Here is a 15,001-nt window from a genome sequence, read left to right on the forward strand (position 1 = left end):
TCCGAAATTCTTGCATGATAAAAAGGCATTAAAATCCTATGTCAAAAAGAAAAAGAAAGAACAAAAGAAGTTACAAAAGAAAACAAAAAGAAAAGAACACAAGAAAAAGTCAAGGAGTAGGAATTTTTTACTAGAATTGCTCCTGGATTTGTAATATGTTTGCCTTCTAAATTTTTCTGTCCAGCCACTTATACTATTGCTTTGAGTCTTATTTTGTTTTGTATTCTTAGATTTTATTTTGTAATCTACTCTAGTGTCATTGTTAGGTTTTTTCTTTGTGTGCTAGCCTTTCATTTGTGCCTTAATTTTTGCTTGTCAATTTTTAGAACTTTTTCTAGTCTTGTCTCTTTAATTCTACCATTTGGTGTAGCCTTTCTAAATTGTGCTTTTCAGTTTTTCCTATATAACTCCAGCAACTTAAGGTGTGTTGAGTGCCTCTTTGAAGGTGTGGAAAGCCAAGTACAAGGGTAGCATCTTGAAGTGTTTGTGGAAGCCTAGGAGATTGCTATTCTCTTTGGTGGAAAACTCTTGGTGGGAGACAAACACCTAGGAATAACCAACATCAAGGGTATTCCTAAGAGAGGAGAGACACACTTGGAGAGGTTGCTGCACTTGGGAGAAACTTGGAGAAGGACACAACAACAATTTTTGAGAAAATTTGTGAAAACTATTGACTAGTTTAGAGACGGAAATTTTTGTTTAAAAAATTTTCCATGTTAAATCCGTCTCTAAGTTTGTCACTAATTTAGTGGCTAAATTTTTCTTTCTAAACTTTTGGTGCAACCATTAATTTCATTTCATTTGAATGTGAATTTACATTTCATTTGATGTAAATTTACATTTCCATTTCTTGTAAATTTTTTAACTTCTTATTTTTGTACAAGGCCTTTATTAGGAGTGTCTTGAAGTGCCTTTGGTGTATTTCCATCTCTCCTTAGTGTTTTCAAGTAGGTAAAAACGTGTAGTGCTTGTGAGAGTGGTCCTTGGAAGTCTTTGGTACTTTCCAAGCTCTCACCTAGGTTTAATTGCTTTGAAACGCCTAGTTTATGTTTTCTTGCCTTTAAGTTTTCTTGCAATTTAGGTTTTAATGCAATTTATGTTTTATGCAATTTATGTTTTCAAGAAATTTATGTTTTCAAGCAATTTATGTTTTCAAGTCTTGATTGCATTGCTTAATTGTACACATTAAGCACTTGCTTGTTATTTTTCTTTTGAAAAGAACTTTGTGAAAACATTTTGTGCAAGGCAAAGTACAAAGGGGTTTAGAGATTTTTACTTGAAGAGACTTGGTTATTAAGTGGCTCGATAGTAGCTTACCTCCCTCCAAAGTTCAATTTGTACTCTTAGACCTCCAAGTGCCAAGTCTAGCACTTCCAAAAATATTATTTTCTTTAAAAGCTATTTTTGTGTGAAAAATTCTTGTTATTTAAAATGTCTCTAGATTCTGATCCTAGTGAAAGTGATGGCTCTCCAAAAAGTCTTTCTTACCTTACTAAAGAGCTTAAATCACTTAAACTATGGAGAAAACAAGAGGCTTTCAAAGAGAAAAAGAGAAAATTGAAAGGGAAGGCCAACTAGTTTATCTTGAAGAAGAATTGAGACTTCTTAAACAAGAAGAGGAAAAACTTAAAGAAAGCATGAGAAAACAAAAGAGGAGAAGTAGGAGCACTCACTCCCAATACACATCTCCTAATGAAAGCCTTAATGTGGGTGACCATTATCAACCTTCCCCTAGAAGAATTATTAAACCTAGGGAATCCAAGGTGGATCTCCCTCAATTTTTGGGAAGGATGATGTGGAGGCCTACCTTGATTGGGAGATGAAGGTAGAACAACTCTTTGCTTGCCATGGGGTAAGTGAAGAAAGGAAGGTTCCCCTTGCAACTCTTAGCTTTCAAGGGCATGCAATGTATTGGTGGACCTCTTTGGAAAGAGAAAGCCGTCTCCACAATGATCCTCCTATTCAATATTGGAATGATCTTAGGAGTGCATTGAGGAGGAGTCACATTCCCTCTTACTATGGCAAGGAGCTTATGAACAAGCTCCAAAGGCTCCAACAAAAAGATATGACTATTGAATAATATAGGCAACAAATGGAGCTATACATTATGAGGGCATGTATTAGAGAAGAGGAAGCCACCACTGTAGCTAGATTCCTAAGTGGTCTTGACTTAGAGATTAGAGACCAAGTGGAGTTACTACCCTACAGGAACTTAAATGACTTATTCCAACTTTGTGTAAGGGTAGAACAACAAATGTTAAGAAAATCTTCTTCTAAAAGAGAAAGCTCCCACTCTAGATCTCATAAGAAAGACTACATTGAGGAGGAAAAATATTTTGAAAAGAAAATTATTTTAGAACCCTCCAAGGAATTAGCTAAAAATGAAGAGAAAAATAGAGACAAGGGTAAAGGTCTCATCACTCCACTCATTAGCACAAAGACTAGTGATATAAAATATTTCAAGTGTCTAGGGAGAGGCCATATTGTTTCTCAATGCCCTACAAAGAAAGTCATGATCTTAAGGGGGCATGACACTTATAGTAGTCAAGAAGAGACTACTACCTCCTCTTCAAGTGAGAGTGAGGTTGAAACAAAGCTTCAAAAGTCCAAGGTGGAGCCAAATTACCCTTTTGAAAGAGAGCTTCTAATGCTTAGAAGAATCCTTCATAATCAACCTAGTGGTACCCTATCACAAAGAGAGAACATCTTTCATACAAGATGTAATGTTTTAAATAATGTTTTTTCTCTCATTGTTGATAGTGGTTCATGGTGCAATTGTTGTAGCACTAGGTTGGTTAACAAGTTGAGTTTAATTACTATGTCACATCCTCAACCTTATCATTTGCAATGGCTTAATAAGGATGGCAACATAGTAGTTGACCAACAAGTGAAGGTTAAGTTTTCCATTGGGAAGTATGAGGACCAAGCTTTATGTGATATAGTACCAATGGAAGCTTGTCATATTTTGTTAGGAAGACCATGACAATTTGAAAAGAAAACTATACATAATGGTCTTACTAATGAAATCACCTTCACTCATAAGGAAAAGAAATTTTTGCTTTATCCTCTCTCACCTCAACAAGTGGCTGAGGATCAAGCACAAACGAAAATCAAAAGAAAAAGAGAGAAAGTATGGAAGAGTAAAGAGGAAGAAATATCCTCTAAGGGAGTTATGACTAAAGAGAATTGCTTTATCACTAGAAATCTTACGAAAAATATTCTCTTTATTCATAAAGACTTTAACTCTTACCCTCACACTGCCACTAGTCTTGAAGAAGAGATTCACAAATCCATTATTTTTAAAGAAAAAGAATCTCATCTTCAAGATTTGGTGAAGGAGAAGTGGATTTCACTTAGTTCCACTTCTCATGCTACTTCCTTGGTGGTGCCCAAGGTAGATAGCCTTCCTTTGTGTAGGACTTTTCCTACCTTAGTTGTTTCAATAATGCACCCAATTTATGGAATATATTATTTGTTGGATATAATATATGAACTTTCAAGGTTCCATGTGATAAATTCTTTTCATAACTATCCAACAAATAATATAATCCAAAATTGTTTAGGAAATTTCTTAGTAGTATTTTCCTTATTTTCTAGGAAATGCCTAGGTTACCACATAGGGTACTTTAGGCAAGATGTTTTAGTTTTTAGGATTAAGTCTTTAGTGTGCTATAGTTTTAGTTTTAGCACATTTTTAGGATTTAGTAATATATCTAGTCTATGTTTAGGAGATGATCCTATTCATTATATCATAAGGTCTAGTATCATTGATTTCTTTAGGTTCTATGAAAGAATTCCTTCTACGATATGCCTTTCACATTTATTTGTTGAGAATATCACCTCTAATGAATTGTATTATATATTTGTAGGTGTGGCCAATAATCATGAAGACCCTCGAGATTTGAGGTCAAATCCTTTTCAAGAGGGAGGGGATGATAGACTATGGTCAAGGCCAAGGAATCCAAGAGGTGATACATTGAAAGAACCAAGAGAAATGAGATGATGGACCATGGGCCAAGGGCCCAATCATTAGAGCTATGGCCACCTTGAAGACCAGTGGGCTTTCCAAGCCCAAGGCACTCTTCAATTTGGAACACTCTATCTTGAAGAGAAGGCATAGTTCTAGTTGTAAATATCTTGTACATAATTATCTTGTATAGGCTTATTTTTGCCTTTGTATTTGTGAGGCACTTTAGTTTCTTTTATTAGTCATTGTATGTTGTTTCTAGGGTGGGTTACTTGGAGAGTTTGACTCCATTTAACCTCCTTTATTGATACACTTATTTTCTATTTTTTCAATAGGAAAAGAGGGGTGGCATTTAGCAATGCTTGAGAGTGTGACTAGAAATTGGGCCAGAATTGGGCCTAGGCAAAATTTTACATATTGGACTCATTTTGCTCCTAATTTTTCATAGATTTGATTTAGCTAGGTTTCATCATCATTGGATGAACCTAACTAAACCAAATCAAACATTTTTTAAATAATCAAAATGGGCAAAACTTGAGTTAGCCGCCCACCTTGCCTAGCTTCCTTTTTGGCCGAATTACTTCTCTAATTCTCAAGGAGTTGAGAAGCTTGTGCTACAAGCTTCTCCTTAGCTTGCTTTCCAAGTTTCTAAACTCACCTAGAAGGTCAACTAACCTTATCATGGTTCCTAGTAAACCATGGTTAAGGTTAGCTTGCTCCTTAAGCTACCTATCTCTATATATTTGTAATTTCTACTCTTGCAATCATTTTTGACATTTATGAGACTTAGAATTCAGAAATTCTCTCTCATTTCAAGAGTCCAATTTCGTGGAGAATCTCTTTCTCCTAGAAGCTTCACAAAGGAACATCTCATTTGTGCTTGGTTCCTCAAGTTTCTTTCCTTCAAGAGAAACTGAACCACTTTAGGAACCATCTTCAAGCTTTTGAAGCTTGAACTCATTCAAATCATCCATTGACGTGAAGAACCTCGAGAGAAGAAGGGACTTAGCATAGTTCAACTTGAAGAAACATCAATCTTCTCTAAGTAATTCCATCCATAACCGAGTTAAAGACATATCTGATCCAATATTCAGATAGAACTAGTCATACCAACCAACTATGTGAAAGTGAGTTACTAAGTTATTGTTTTTTAATTTCCTTTGAAGTCCCCTTCTAAATGATTGAGCTCTGAAATGATTCTTTGAAGCAGTGTTTAAAAAACCGGACCGAACCGGCCGGTCGGACCGGTTGGACCGGGAACCGGTGGTCTAGCCGGTCCGAACCTTAAGTTGGATCGGTTATACAGTCGACCCGTTTCAAACCGGATTGAACCGGACAATTTTTCGGTTCAACCGGTGAACCAGTGGGTCAAACCGGTTCAACCACTTTTTTTTTTTTTTTAATTTTCTTAAGGGACCATAAACCACAAAAATAATAATGAAAATTGAATCTTTTAATGGAAGAACAAAGATTCTTATTAAATATAACAATGACTACTTGTTCTAATGTATTTGTTTATATAATATACAACTTAAATAACTTTTATAGTATATTATTAATTTTATATTATATATTTAATAATATAATATATATGTAGATATTACATATATTATTTTGTGATATCAATTACAAGCATATTATATATGTACATATTATTTATATTTTTAATTTGTATTAATATACAGTTTAACATGTAATTTTTTATATATTTTTTACAAAATAAAAATAATAATAATTTTAAATAAGATAGAAAAATTGAAATTTAAAATAAGATATGAATTTATTAAAATTTATAAGTATAAAATATATTTAATATGAATATTTTTTAATAAAAATAAATAAAAATCGAGTCATGCGGTTCAACTAGTGACCTACTGGTTCAACCTTTGACCCACTAATCCAGTACCTTAACCGGTTCGATGACCGGTCCGGTTTTTAAAACTATGCTTTGAAGTCTAACACAAAAAGAAATGATTCTTTGAAGTCTGAAACAAAAGATTCTTGTTATGTTTATTTTTTTAGAAAGAAAAAAGTGATCAATGAACAATGAGAAAATTTGCCCAAACACCTATTATGAAAAATGAGAAATACATTTATACTTACGCATGATATCTATAAAATATGAAAAGTAGGGATATTCATGTTATAATTATATGTATCTCATAAATCATAAAGTCAAAATAAATAGACCAAATGCATAAAGATTAATAAGATTTTATTTTGAATTTTTTTAATGTGTGATTTTCTGACGACTAAAAAAACAATTGCCTTGCAGAAGCTTGATTTTGCATCATCAAGAAATGGATTTGCGTTGTTCGAAGCGGGAAGAAGTAGCTTCCACATCTTTTTCACTCATTTGACATGAAATTATGAATTAAAGTGCGTAAAAATCTCGCAAGCTAACACATCAAGTGAAATAAATATTTAGGAGGTGTATTGAATTAGGATTTTAAAGGACTTTTTTAATTGAAAAAAGTACCATGAATTTTAAAAGACTTTGCAGGATTTTTATGACTTTTAAATTTTTTTAGGATTGGACAAGACTTTCAATCAGGATTTTAATGGATTCTACAAGACTTTTAAGTTGAGATTTTAATGGATTCTGCAGGACTTTGAAAACTTTTCAAAATTTCGTAGATTTTTTACACATGATAAGAGTTCAAGATTTTTCTTATACATTCAAATTTAAAAAGAATCAAAGACAAAAATAATATTAAAAAAATTTGGATAAATAATAATAATAATTCTTCATAATATCATGTCCTTCTAAATAATATTCACCCACATATCTATATTTATACTAGTCTTCTGAGTATTAGCATCTTTTTCGCTCTTGCTCCTGAGTTTTAATAATAGGTTTAAAATTATGATTTTCATTAACCGGTAATGTTGAAGATAAAGGTTTATTCACCACTCCAATTGAAAATTCATCAGAATGACATTCTTTACGAAAAAAGTTATGTAGTGTTGCACATGCTTAAAATTATTCTAAATGACATTTCAATTTTTTTATAATTTGTTATTTAAAATATTTTGTTTATAAATTTATAAATGATTAAAAAATAGTGGAATAACTACCCTACTCTCTTATAATTAAATATGTCCATTCATTTTATATTAGTATTTGAGTGAAAGTTTATCTTTCATACACTTTTATTCATTTAAAATATCTTAGAAATTTATAAACATCAACTAGGAGAAAAAAAATCTAAAATTTGTTACAAGTATAAAATAATTTTTTTAGTTTTTTAATTGCTTTTAATTATTCACTCATGACGAAATTTTTTTAATATTGAATTCTAAGATACTACAATGTCTTATGTTAATTTTCTTTTTTAAAATATAAAAAATTCTAATTTCATAATATAAAAATAAAAAAAATTATAATAAAAAAGAAATAAAATAATTGTTGAGTCATAAAAGGAGAAGAATATCAGTAACAAATTGGAGAAAGATCACAGTTTTTGTGCCGAGAGGGTTCTTCTTCTAACTAAGATCCATTCTTATTTCATTCTACTCACAGAAACCCTAACTCATATTCATTTTATATATATATATATATATATATATATATATATATATATGTATATATATATTTGCTCTAATAAATCTAAATTGATTACAAGGTCTTAAAGACTACCGTTGATTATAGAAATCATGATATCAATTTTAGCTTTCACCTTTCCCTTTTTTTAACGCATGTTATAAAAGAATTATTACTTAAAAGTTAAAATTTCAAATATTTGTTGTGTTATATAACTGAGAAACAATCTCAACTAAATAGAGCAAAATAGAGCAAGTCAATTAAAAAGAACGGAGAGAAAAATAGAACAAGCTAATGACACTATCATTTACATATAGAAGTTTCACCAAATAAAGGAATAGAATGAGAATAGTAGTATAGTATTATATATGAGCAATAGTGCAATATTATTAGCAAGAGAAAAAAAAATGGAGAAGACATGAACATTAAAAAAAAAAAAAGATGAAAAGTCACTTCAAACAATCCTCCAAAATCTGATAGGTTTGAATAAAATTGTTTTATGAATTTGGTATTTATAAATACCACTAAAAAGTCTTTTAAAATCCCTCTAATAGAACAATCCTTTAAAATCTATATTTTTGAATACTAATGGATTATTTTTAAGATGTAAAAAGTCTCAAATAAATACCAATAGATTTTAATAGACTCTTAAAAAAATCTTAAAAATCCATATTGAATATCATTAGATTATTTTTAACTGATATAAAATTTTAATCGAATACCAACAGACTTTTTTTATTCAAAAACAAAATATTTTAAAATCTTATAAAATCCTAAACCAATACAAGTATTTTAACACCCGCATTGAGTATTATTTATCATCACTTCACTACTTTTCTAGATAAAAATATATATATAAAAAATCACTTCAGTTTATAAATAAAGAAGTTGGCAAAAAAAAAAAAAACAAAATTGATGTAAAACATAAGTTAATTTGTGTATAAAAAAGAAGTTAATTTGTTTACATCAAAAATCCAAAAATAGCTAAGAAGTTGGTGGAAAGCAAAATCTCATCCACTCCAGACAATATTAATATCAACATACAATATCAGAGCTTAAAATCGCTTTCAAAACAATCACATACGTAATTCAGTGACGACCATGCATAAAAGCAGTTAATTTCTTCTCTTTTCTTTTTTGTTATTTTGGTAAGGTGACAAGTTACAGAATGAAAAATCCTCTTCAAAAAAAATGTTACTAAATGAAAGGAAATTTACAGTTTTTATGACCAAAAATGTTAGTAGCTAGTAGCAATACCCTCTACTCATGACTGGGAGAGAGGGGAAGACCTGTTACATGCTCTACACAAAGAAAAGAGAAAGTATTCTTACATGTTAGCTAAATCACCTCATCCCACATGAGGAAGCTGAACAAATTAAAACCTTGATCAACTTGCCCTTCCCTCCTCATAAAGAACTTCCACTGAACCCCATAATGGAGTAAAAGCCTTGGCCACAAAAAAGCACTCTTCGGCCGTGGCCACAAGAAGAATAAGAATCCACTGTGCTGCAAGTGATGAGTTTGTTTGCCTCTCTCTTTGATCCAGCTTAAATCATACATGAACGTTGAGACTGGTCAAGCTGGAAGGGATGTCATGTCAAATATTGATGACCTGTGCCTTTGGTGTGCATCCCTTCACATATCACATATGAGCTTGGATAAGAAAGAAGATCAAGAGTGTGTTTGGTTTGGTGGGAAGGTGCAAAATAAAGACTGAAATTTGAAAGGTCTTGTGTTTCACTCTTGGTCATGAGAGAGGCTGAAAAATGAAAACAAGGGACATCCCAAATTTTCAACCATTTCTTAATTTAAGTGTATCAAACATCAGATGTTTTTATTTTCAATTTTCATATTGTTTCAACCATAGTAAGTAGGCCCTACTTTGGATGCAAGTCTAAATTGATTTATATCCAAGGAGGGGTCTCTTCAACTTCCAAATTCAAGCAACAGATACAACTTTAAATGGCATGAATTCTCTTATTACAAAATTTATGAGATAGATCTCATTACTTGAGTGAGCTACTTCATCAAAGAAGACAGTTAGCAATCCCATATAAAGAATAAAGAATGGTATTCTTATGATGGCACTCAAAACAATCAAAATGAACAGTACATGATTTAGTGGCAACAAAAGGCACCTTAAATATCTGGTACTGATCAAGTAGTCTCTGGTGGAGATGGAAGTGCCCTATGCCGGAATAGCTTCACTAATGCTCTGCGTTCACAATCCTGCATAGATTGATGATGAACACACTTTATCAGTACCTTGACTGAAGCAACACCATAGAGAAAAAAACTTTTAGCTAGTTAAAACAAAACAAATTTCCACTCTTGTGCTTTACCCAGTGAAAGGAAAAGAGAGGAAGAAAAATATGACCATTAGGTATGACAGACTGCAAACTTGAACAGAAAATACCCCTTGAATAATTAGGCTTTCAATGGAGATCACATAATACATTCAAGATTATCTTACTTAAATCTAACCTTGACTATCCATGTATTGTTGCAAGGTTAAGATTAATTTCTCTGGCCTTTGTTACTTTGTGTGTGTATACTATAGAGAGAGAAGCAAATCTTGACCATTCAACAGAGGTTTAAAGGTCTACATTTGTTCCTCTCACTTTATATAGTAATGTTCTCTCTCTCTCTCTCTCTTTCTATCTATCTATCTATCTATCTATCTATCTATCTATCTATCTATCTATCTATCTATCTATCTATCTATCTTGTGTGCGTGTGTGTACATGCGTGTGAATGAATTTTGTGTAAAAATTCACCTTGAACATATGCAGCTGAAACGGTCTCTCTGGATTCATTCTCCTGACTTTCAAATAAGTATAAGCAAAGCTTAGTTGATCACGAGATGTAAATCGATCAACTTCGTTGAACCAAAGACATGAAAATAAATTTGACATTGGCGTATGTGCCCTGATTATCAAGGAACCCTCAGGAACATCTGCAAGGTGAAAGACTCAATAATTGGAATCATATTATGCACAAGGAGACCCAACAAGTATTCCACAATGAACAAAGATGCAAACGAGACGCACAACTCGGAAGAAGATCATTTGACTTTGATGGGTCAACCTTCGGGAGGCCATCAGATTGGTAAAAGTCAAACTGTTCATCAATAGCTGCATGGTTGTATTTATTTAAGCGCTTATTTTGGAGTACCTCCTCCCAAACATTATGGCGGTCATAGTGATTTGAAATGGCATATTCTGCCTTCCTTCGCCACAAAAAATATTCAATAATCAGCATAGGGTCAGAGTTGAGTCGCATCTTGCTGTCAAGCCAAATTGAATACCTACCAAGCAATGATTTTTAAACAACATGAAAACAAGGAATAGAGAGCCAAAAACTTGGATGCTAGAACAGGTTGCTATAACTACCTAGAATTTGGGAAGAGACGATGTGATAAAAATTTTGGCACCTTGCCAGTTCTTCGCATGTCTTCATATGGCAAGTTTTTTACAATAATTATTTTCCACAAACCAATGTACCCTCTCTCATCAGGAATGTTTCCTTCTGAAGAAAGTTTGGATAGTGTTTGATCATCCAAGAACATAACAAAACAAATGTTGTCCTTTGAATATTGACTGATCTGCATTGCAGCAAAGAAGCATATATAATATTTTCCACATAATTAATGTATGCTTTATAAAGCAAAGACATAATTAATATTAATTAATGATTAATCTATCAATAAAATATCATAATAAAATAATTCAGGTTGATATTTAAGGTAGTGTTCTACTTCATAGCACAAAATATAGTAAATGTGATCAAAACAACATACATTGCAGAAATATTAATTTCAAGGAATGGCCATACTAATAAACAAATAAATAATCAATTATCACCATGAACAAAGGCAATATTTTAACAAAACCGAATCTACCTAATCACAGTAGATTTGATGTATCAAATGTCAAATTTGTGGAATGAACTTTCATTTGAGAGAGATCCAAGTCTACATTCTACAAGTGTCTCCTTTCCTATTAGTTTATTTACTACATTGTTATGACCCATTGCTTATTATTACTCTTCAAAACCTAGGACAGGGGAGGGGGGCAAAAGCAGAACATATGTATCATAGATCATCTGATTCTGACTCAATATCTTTGACATGGATATTACTTTTCTGGCTCCAATGATTAAAACTTTTATCACTTGATAAAACTAACAATATGACTTTTTGATTCCATTTCAGCATGCTGATCTAACAACACCTTTACCACAGACTTTTTGGTTTTATTATAGATATAATGTACAAAATAGCCAAGAATATTTCAAAAGAATTTAAAGAATTACCAGTCTACTTGTAGGCCTCCGAAGAAAATCAGAGCTTCCAAAAATGCAAGAAGAAACTGCAATCTTACATCCGAACATATACGCCTTATCTTTTTCATTTATATCAAATCCGGTGCTTGGATATCCTGGTGGCCCTTTGACAAAACCACAATGAAGTGTCTGGTTTTTTGCATAAAATGAATTTTCTCTTTCCTCTAGAGTCTGATGTCCTCCAAATCGAGGTTCAGATAAATCATTTTTGGATGTTCTTTCTTCATGATCAACATACTTTAGAGAAAACCATGTAAAATTCATATAATTTTTGGGTTCAACGAGGCCATCTACTGATTCCCGAAATCCAACTTCACAAGGAAAATCTGAAAGATTGATATTCGAGGAAAATATTGGAGGCAAAAAACCTAGTTAATACTAGAGTCAGCTTAGTGAGGAACACATAAATCCAAATAATTCTGACATATCATGAACAATGTTGATTTAGTTGACCAAATTCAAATATTAGCCAGTGATGTAACCAATGGCCTTAAAAATCCGAAAGGTTTTTTCTTTTTCATTTAACTCTGGAAACACCATTTGCATTTGAGATTTAAAAGTAATCAACATATGCTGAAGCACACATCAGTTGCAAATGATAATTATCATAATGTCACAGAAACAACATCAGCCAAAACTCCAGAAGTATAATCAAGTTTTGCCAGCTAAACAAATACGATTTGTATAACAAAACGTAACTATTTTGCTTGATGCTAACAAAACTATATCTTCCATTGTCCTAAAATGCTCTTCACTATATGGATGACAACTTTTTCTTGGTTATACTTCAGCAGCCATGTGATGGCTGCTCATTTTTCCACTTTGAAAACTTGTAAATTTATCCACTATTCAATGTTTCTTAGCTTTCTTTCACTATTGTTTTTTTTTTCTAATAGGGATTTCTCAAGAAATCGTCATTTTAGAAAGGAGGGGATGAAGCAAAGAGTTAGAGGTGAAGTTTGACTTCAAATTCATAAAACATAATTTAAAGATAAATTGGGTACATAGAAATGACTCTTACGCTTTCGGCGCTTTCCTTTAGGTGTCTTTCCAAGATCAGATGCCACAATATTTTCTTGTAGGTTACGTTCTTCTTGTAGATTGTGTGGTATTGTTGAGAACTTAGATTCCATTTTAGCTGTAACGAAATCATTGTCAAGAAATACAAGAAGTCAAAAACCAGCCAGTAGGATTTTTCTGAGACATGATGACATGACTTAAAGTGGTAAACTAATTGTATAAAACCATACAAAATATCAGGAGAAAAGGCCCATGTCTCTGGCCTCACCTTGATAAAACATTTTCAAACCAAAAAATGTTAAAAGCATCGACAGAATTGCAGTGAGAAGGAAAATCCAGCGTGAAAGCTTGAGTTTGGTAATCCGACCAAACCTTCGACCACGACGTAAAACTCTAGAGCCATGATCGCTTTTTCCAAAAGAATTGAATACAGCATCAACGATGCCTCTTCTCTCACTGAACAATTCACCATTGGTTCTATGCAGAGCCATTCCAAAGCATGCCCCAAGATTCAGACACAGACCAGTTCATCTGCAGAAAGATATATAGTTTTCAACTTCTAAGTCACATCAAAACGCAACTAGAAAACCATAAATCATCCATGTTGCCAACTGAAGATCTTATGCAAAGTTGCAAACTAAACTCATATACACAAATCCATGTATGCTTAAATAGTCAAGATTAAGATGTTAATACAAGCTATTAATATAACAGACCTCAATTTAAACCAATAATTTCCAAAGGAAAGAAAGCAGCTGCAGATTACAACATCACTATCAGAATAAAAGATCATATAAAGCAATAAATGAAAATATCAAGCTAAAACTTCATCAACCATCCTTCTAGCCCCTCCAAGCAGCTAGCATGAAAGGGAAAGCATTCACTTAAAATGCCGCTACCTAATAACAAAAACAAAACAAAAAAAAAAAGTGATGCAATCACTACCCCAAAAAACCCCATTTATTTTGGAACACATCACTTCTCATTAACCCTGCACCAACCATTGGATTATCCATTACATTTTAAACATCATTAGAAACAAACAAGAAACCATACTCAAAAACTTAACAAAAAAATTCACATTCACTCCCTCCCAATAAGAGATAAGCAAAGATGAAAATTGAAAATCAAAAAATTAAGTCAAAATGAAAACATGGGTATGCTACAACTTACAGGGATTGACCAAAATGGCAATGCAGAACATAGAAAATCTCCCCAAGACGAGATCTTTCAAGGAGAGACGAAATTCAAACACTGAGATTGTCACAAAAAAAGGGATCCTTCGAACATGGGTGTGTCGAAATGATTGGGTGAGGCTGAGGATCTATGAAGGGTGATGCACCGCCGCAGCATAAAAGCATGAGGTGGTGGGTATCCTGTGGTGTGGTGTAGCTTTATGAATCAAAACAACAGGATCCGCACTTTGGCCATGGCAAAGTTTCCATTTCTCGCTTCGGTTTCGTTTTCTCACTTTGCGCGTGTGTGTGTGTTTTCCTAGCTTTCTTTTTCTGACACCGACAGTGTAACGCAGCGTTTTCCTTGGTGGGTCGGTGGTGATGATTCTTTCGATCTATGTGTGGTATCTCATGTTTTATAATAATTCTAATACGATGATGCTTTTTTCGATTCTGTGTTTTCAGATGTTGTTCACCTTGTGTTAATCGCCTTCGTTATAGTAAATTTGCGCATGTGTTTCGATCGACGATAGCTTTAGTAATTAGGAGTAATTGAGACATGAGAAATACAGCTATGTTGTAGGTATCCCCTGGCCTAATTTACTTTTACAGTATTTTAGAATGAGTGATTCCAATGTATATTGTGGTTCACATACACTTGGTCTACGAATTAAATTAATAAAGTGATACTCTACTAGTAGATTACACATGTATTAATAAAAATAAATTAAAAAAAATAGATTAGCCTGTCTAAAGTAGGTATAATTCGTACTCTATGATTATGATTAGTGAATGCATTAATAGATGTCTAAAGTTAAAAGATTTTTAATTAAAATCTAAAAGTAAAGCATGCACTCCGAACTTAACACAATTCTTTTCGTGTAATTTTTTTCATTACTAGATGGAAGTTCAATAAATAAAAGATAAGTCATGGTTATCAAAATAAATAAA

General features: G+C 32.6%; 1 protein-coding gene across 4 annotated transcripts; it reads right to left on the bottom strand.

The window, feature by feature from the left end:
• Window positions 1-8,617: 8,617 nt before the first annotated feature.
• On the bottom strand, window positions 8,618-14,624 carry LOC109816255 (transmembrane protein (DUF616)). 4 transcript variants are annotated; one of them, XM_083071003.1, is made up of 9 exons: window positions 14,049-14,624; window positions 13,144-13,406; window positions 12,877-12,993; window positions 11,826-12,223; window positions 10,904-11,115; window positions 10,562-10,818; window positions 10,289-10,467; window positions 9,650-9,740; window positions 8,618-9,270 (listed from the first exon to the last, which is right to left on the bottom strand). In XM_083071003.1, the coding sequence occupies exons 2-8, from the start codon at window positions 13,364-13,366 to the stop codon at window positions 9,669-9,671; spliced, it is 1,458 nt and encodes a 485-aa protein (XP_082927129.1). In that variant the 5' UTR covers window positions 13,367-13,406; window positions 14,049-14,624; the 3' UTR covers window positions 8,618-9,270; window positions 9,650-9,668. The 4 variants fall into 4 exon arrangements, with proteins under 4 accessions (XP_082927129.1, XP_082927127.1, XP_029130788.1 ...); XM_083071001.1 differs by having other exon boundaries at window positions 8,618-9,144; window positions 14,049-14,623; XM_029274955.2 differs by having other exon boundaries at window positions 8,618-9,144; window positions 11,826-12,181; window positions 14,049-14,619.
• Between the last annotated feature and the right edge of the window lie 377 nt (window positions 14,625-15,001).

This window comes from Cajanus cajan, chromosome 3 (assembly GCF_000230855.2).
Source record: "Cajanus cajan strain Asha chromosome 3, NIPB_CcT2T_4, whole genome shotgun sequence".
NCBI lineage: Eukaryota > Viridiplantae > Streptophyta > Magnoliopsida > Fabales > Fabaceae > Cajanus > Cajanus cajan.

What these genes read in the sequence shown, in the direction of transcription:
- LOC109816255 (XM_083071003.1), bottom strand. Translation starts at nt 13,366, where the DNA reads ATGGCTCTGCATAGAACCAATGGTGAATTGTTCAGTGAGAGAAGAGGC. An exon ending in GGAGGCCTACAAGTAGACTG is followed by an intron (nt 11,116 to 11,825) that starts GTAATTCTTTAA and finishes GCTGCAATGCAG; the next exon opens with ATCAGTCAATATTCAAAGGA. An exon ending in AAATGATCTTCTTCCGAGTT is followed by an intron (nt 10,468 to 10,561) that starts GTGCGTCTCGTT and finishes TTCACCTTGCAG; the next exon opens with ATGTTCCTGAGGGTTCCTTG.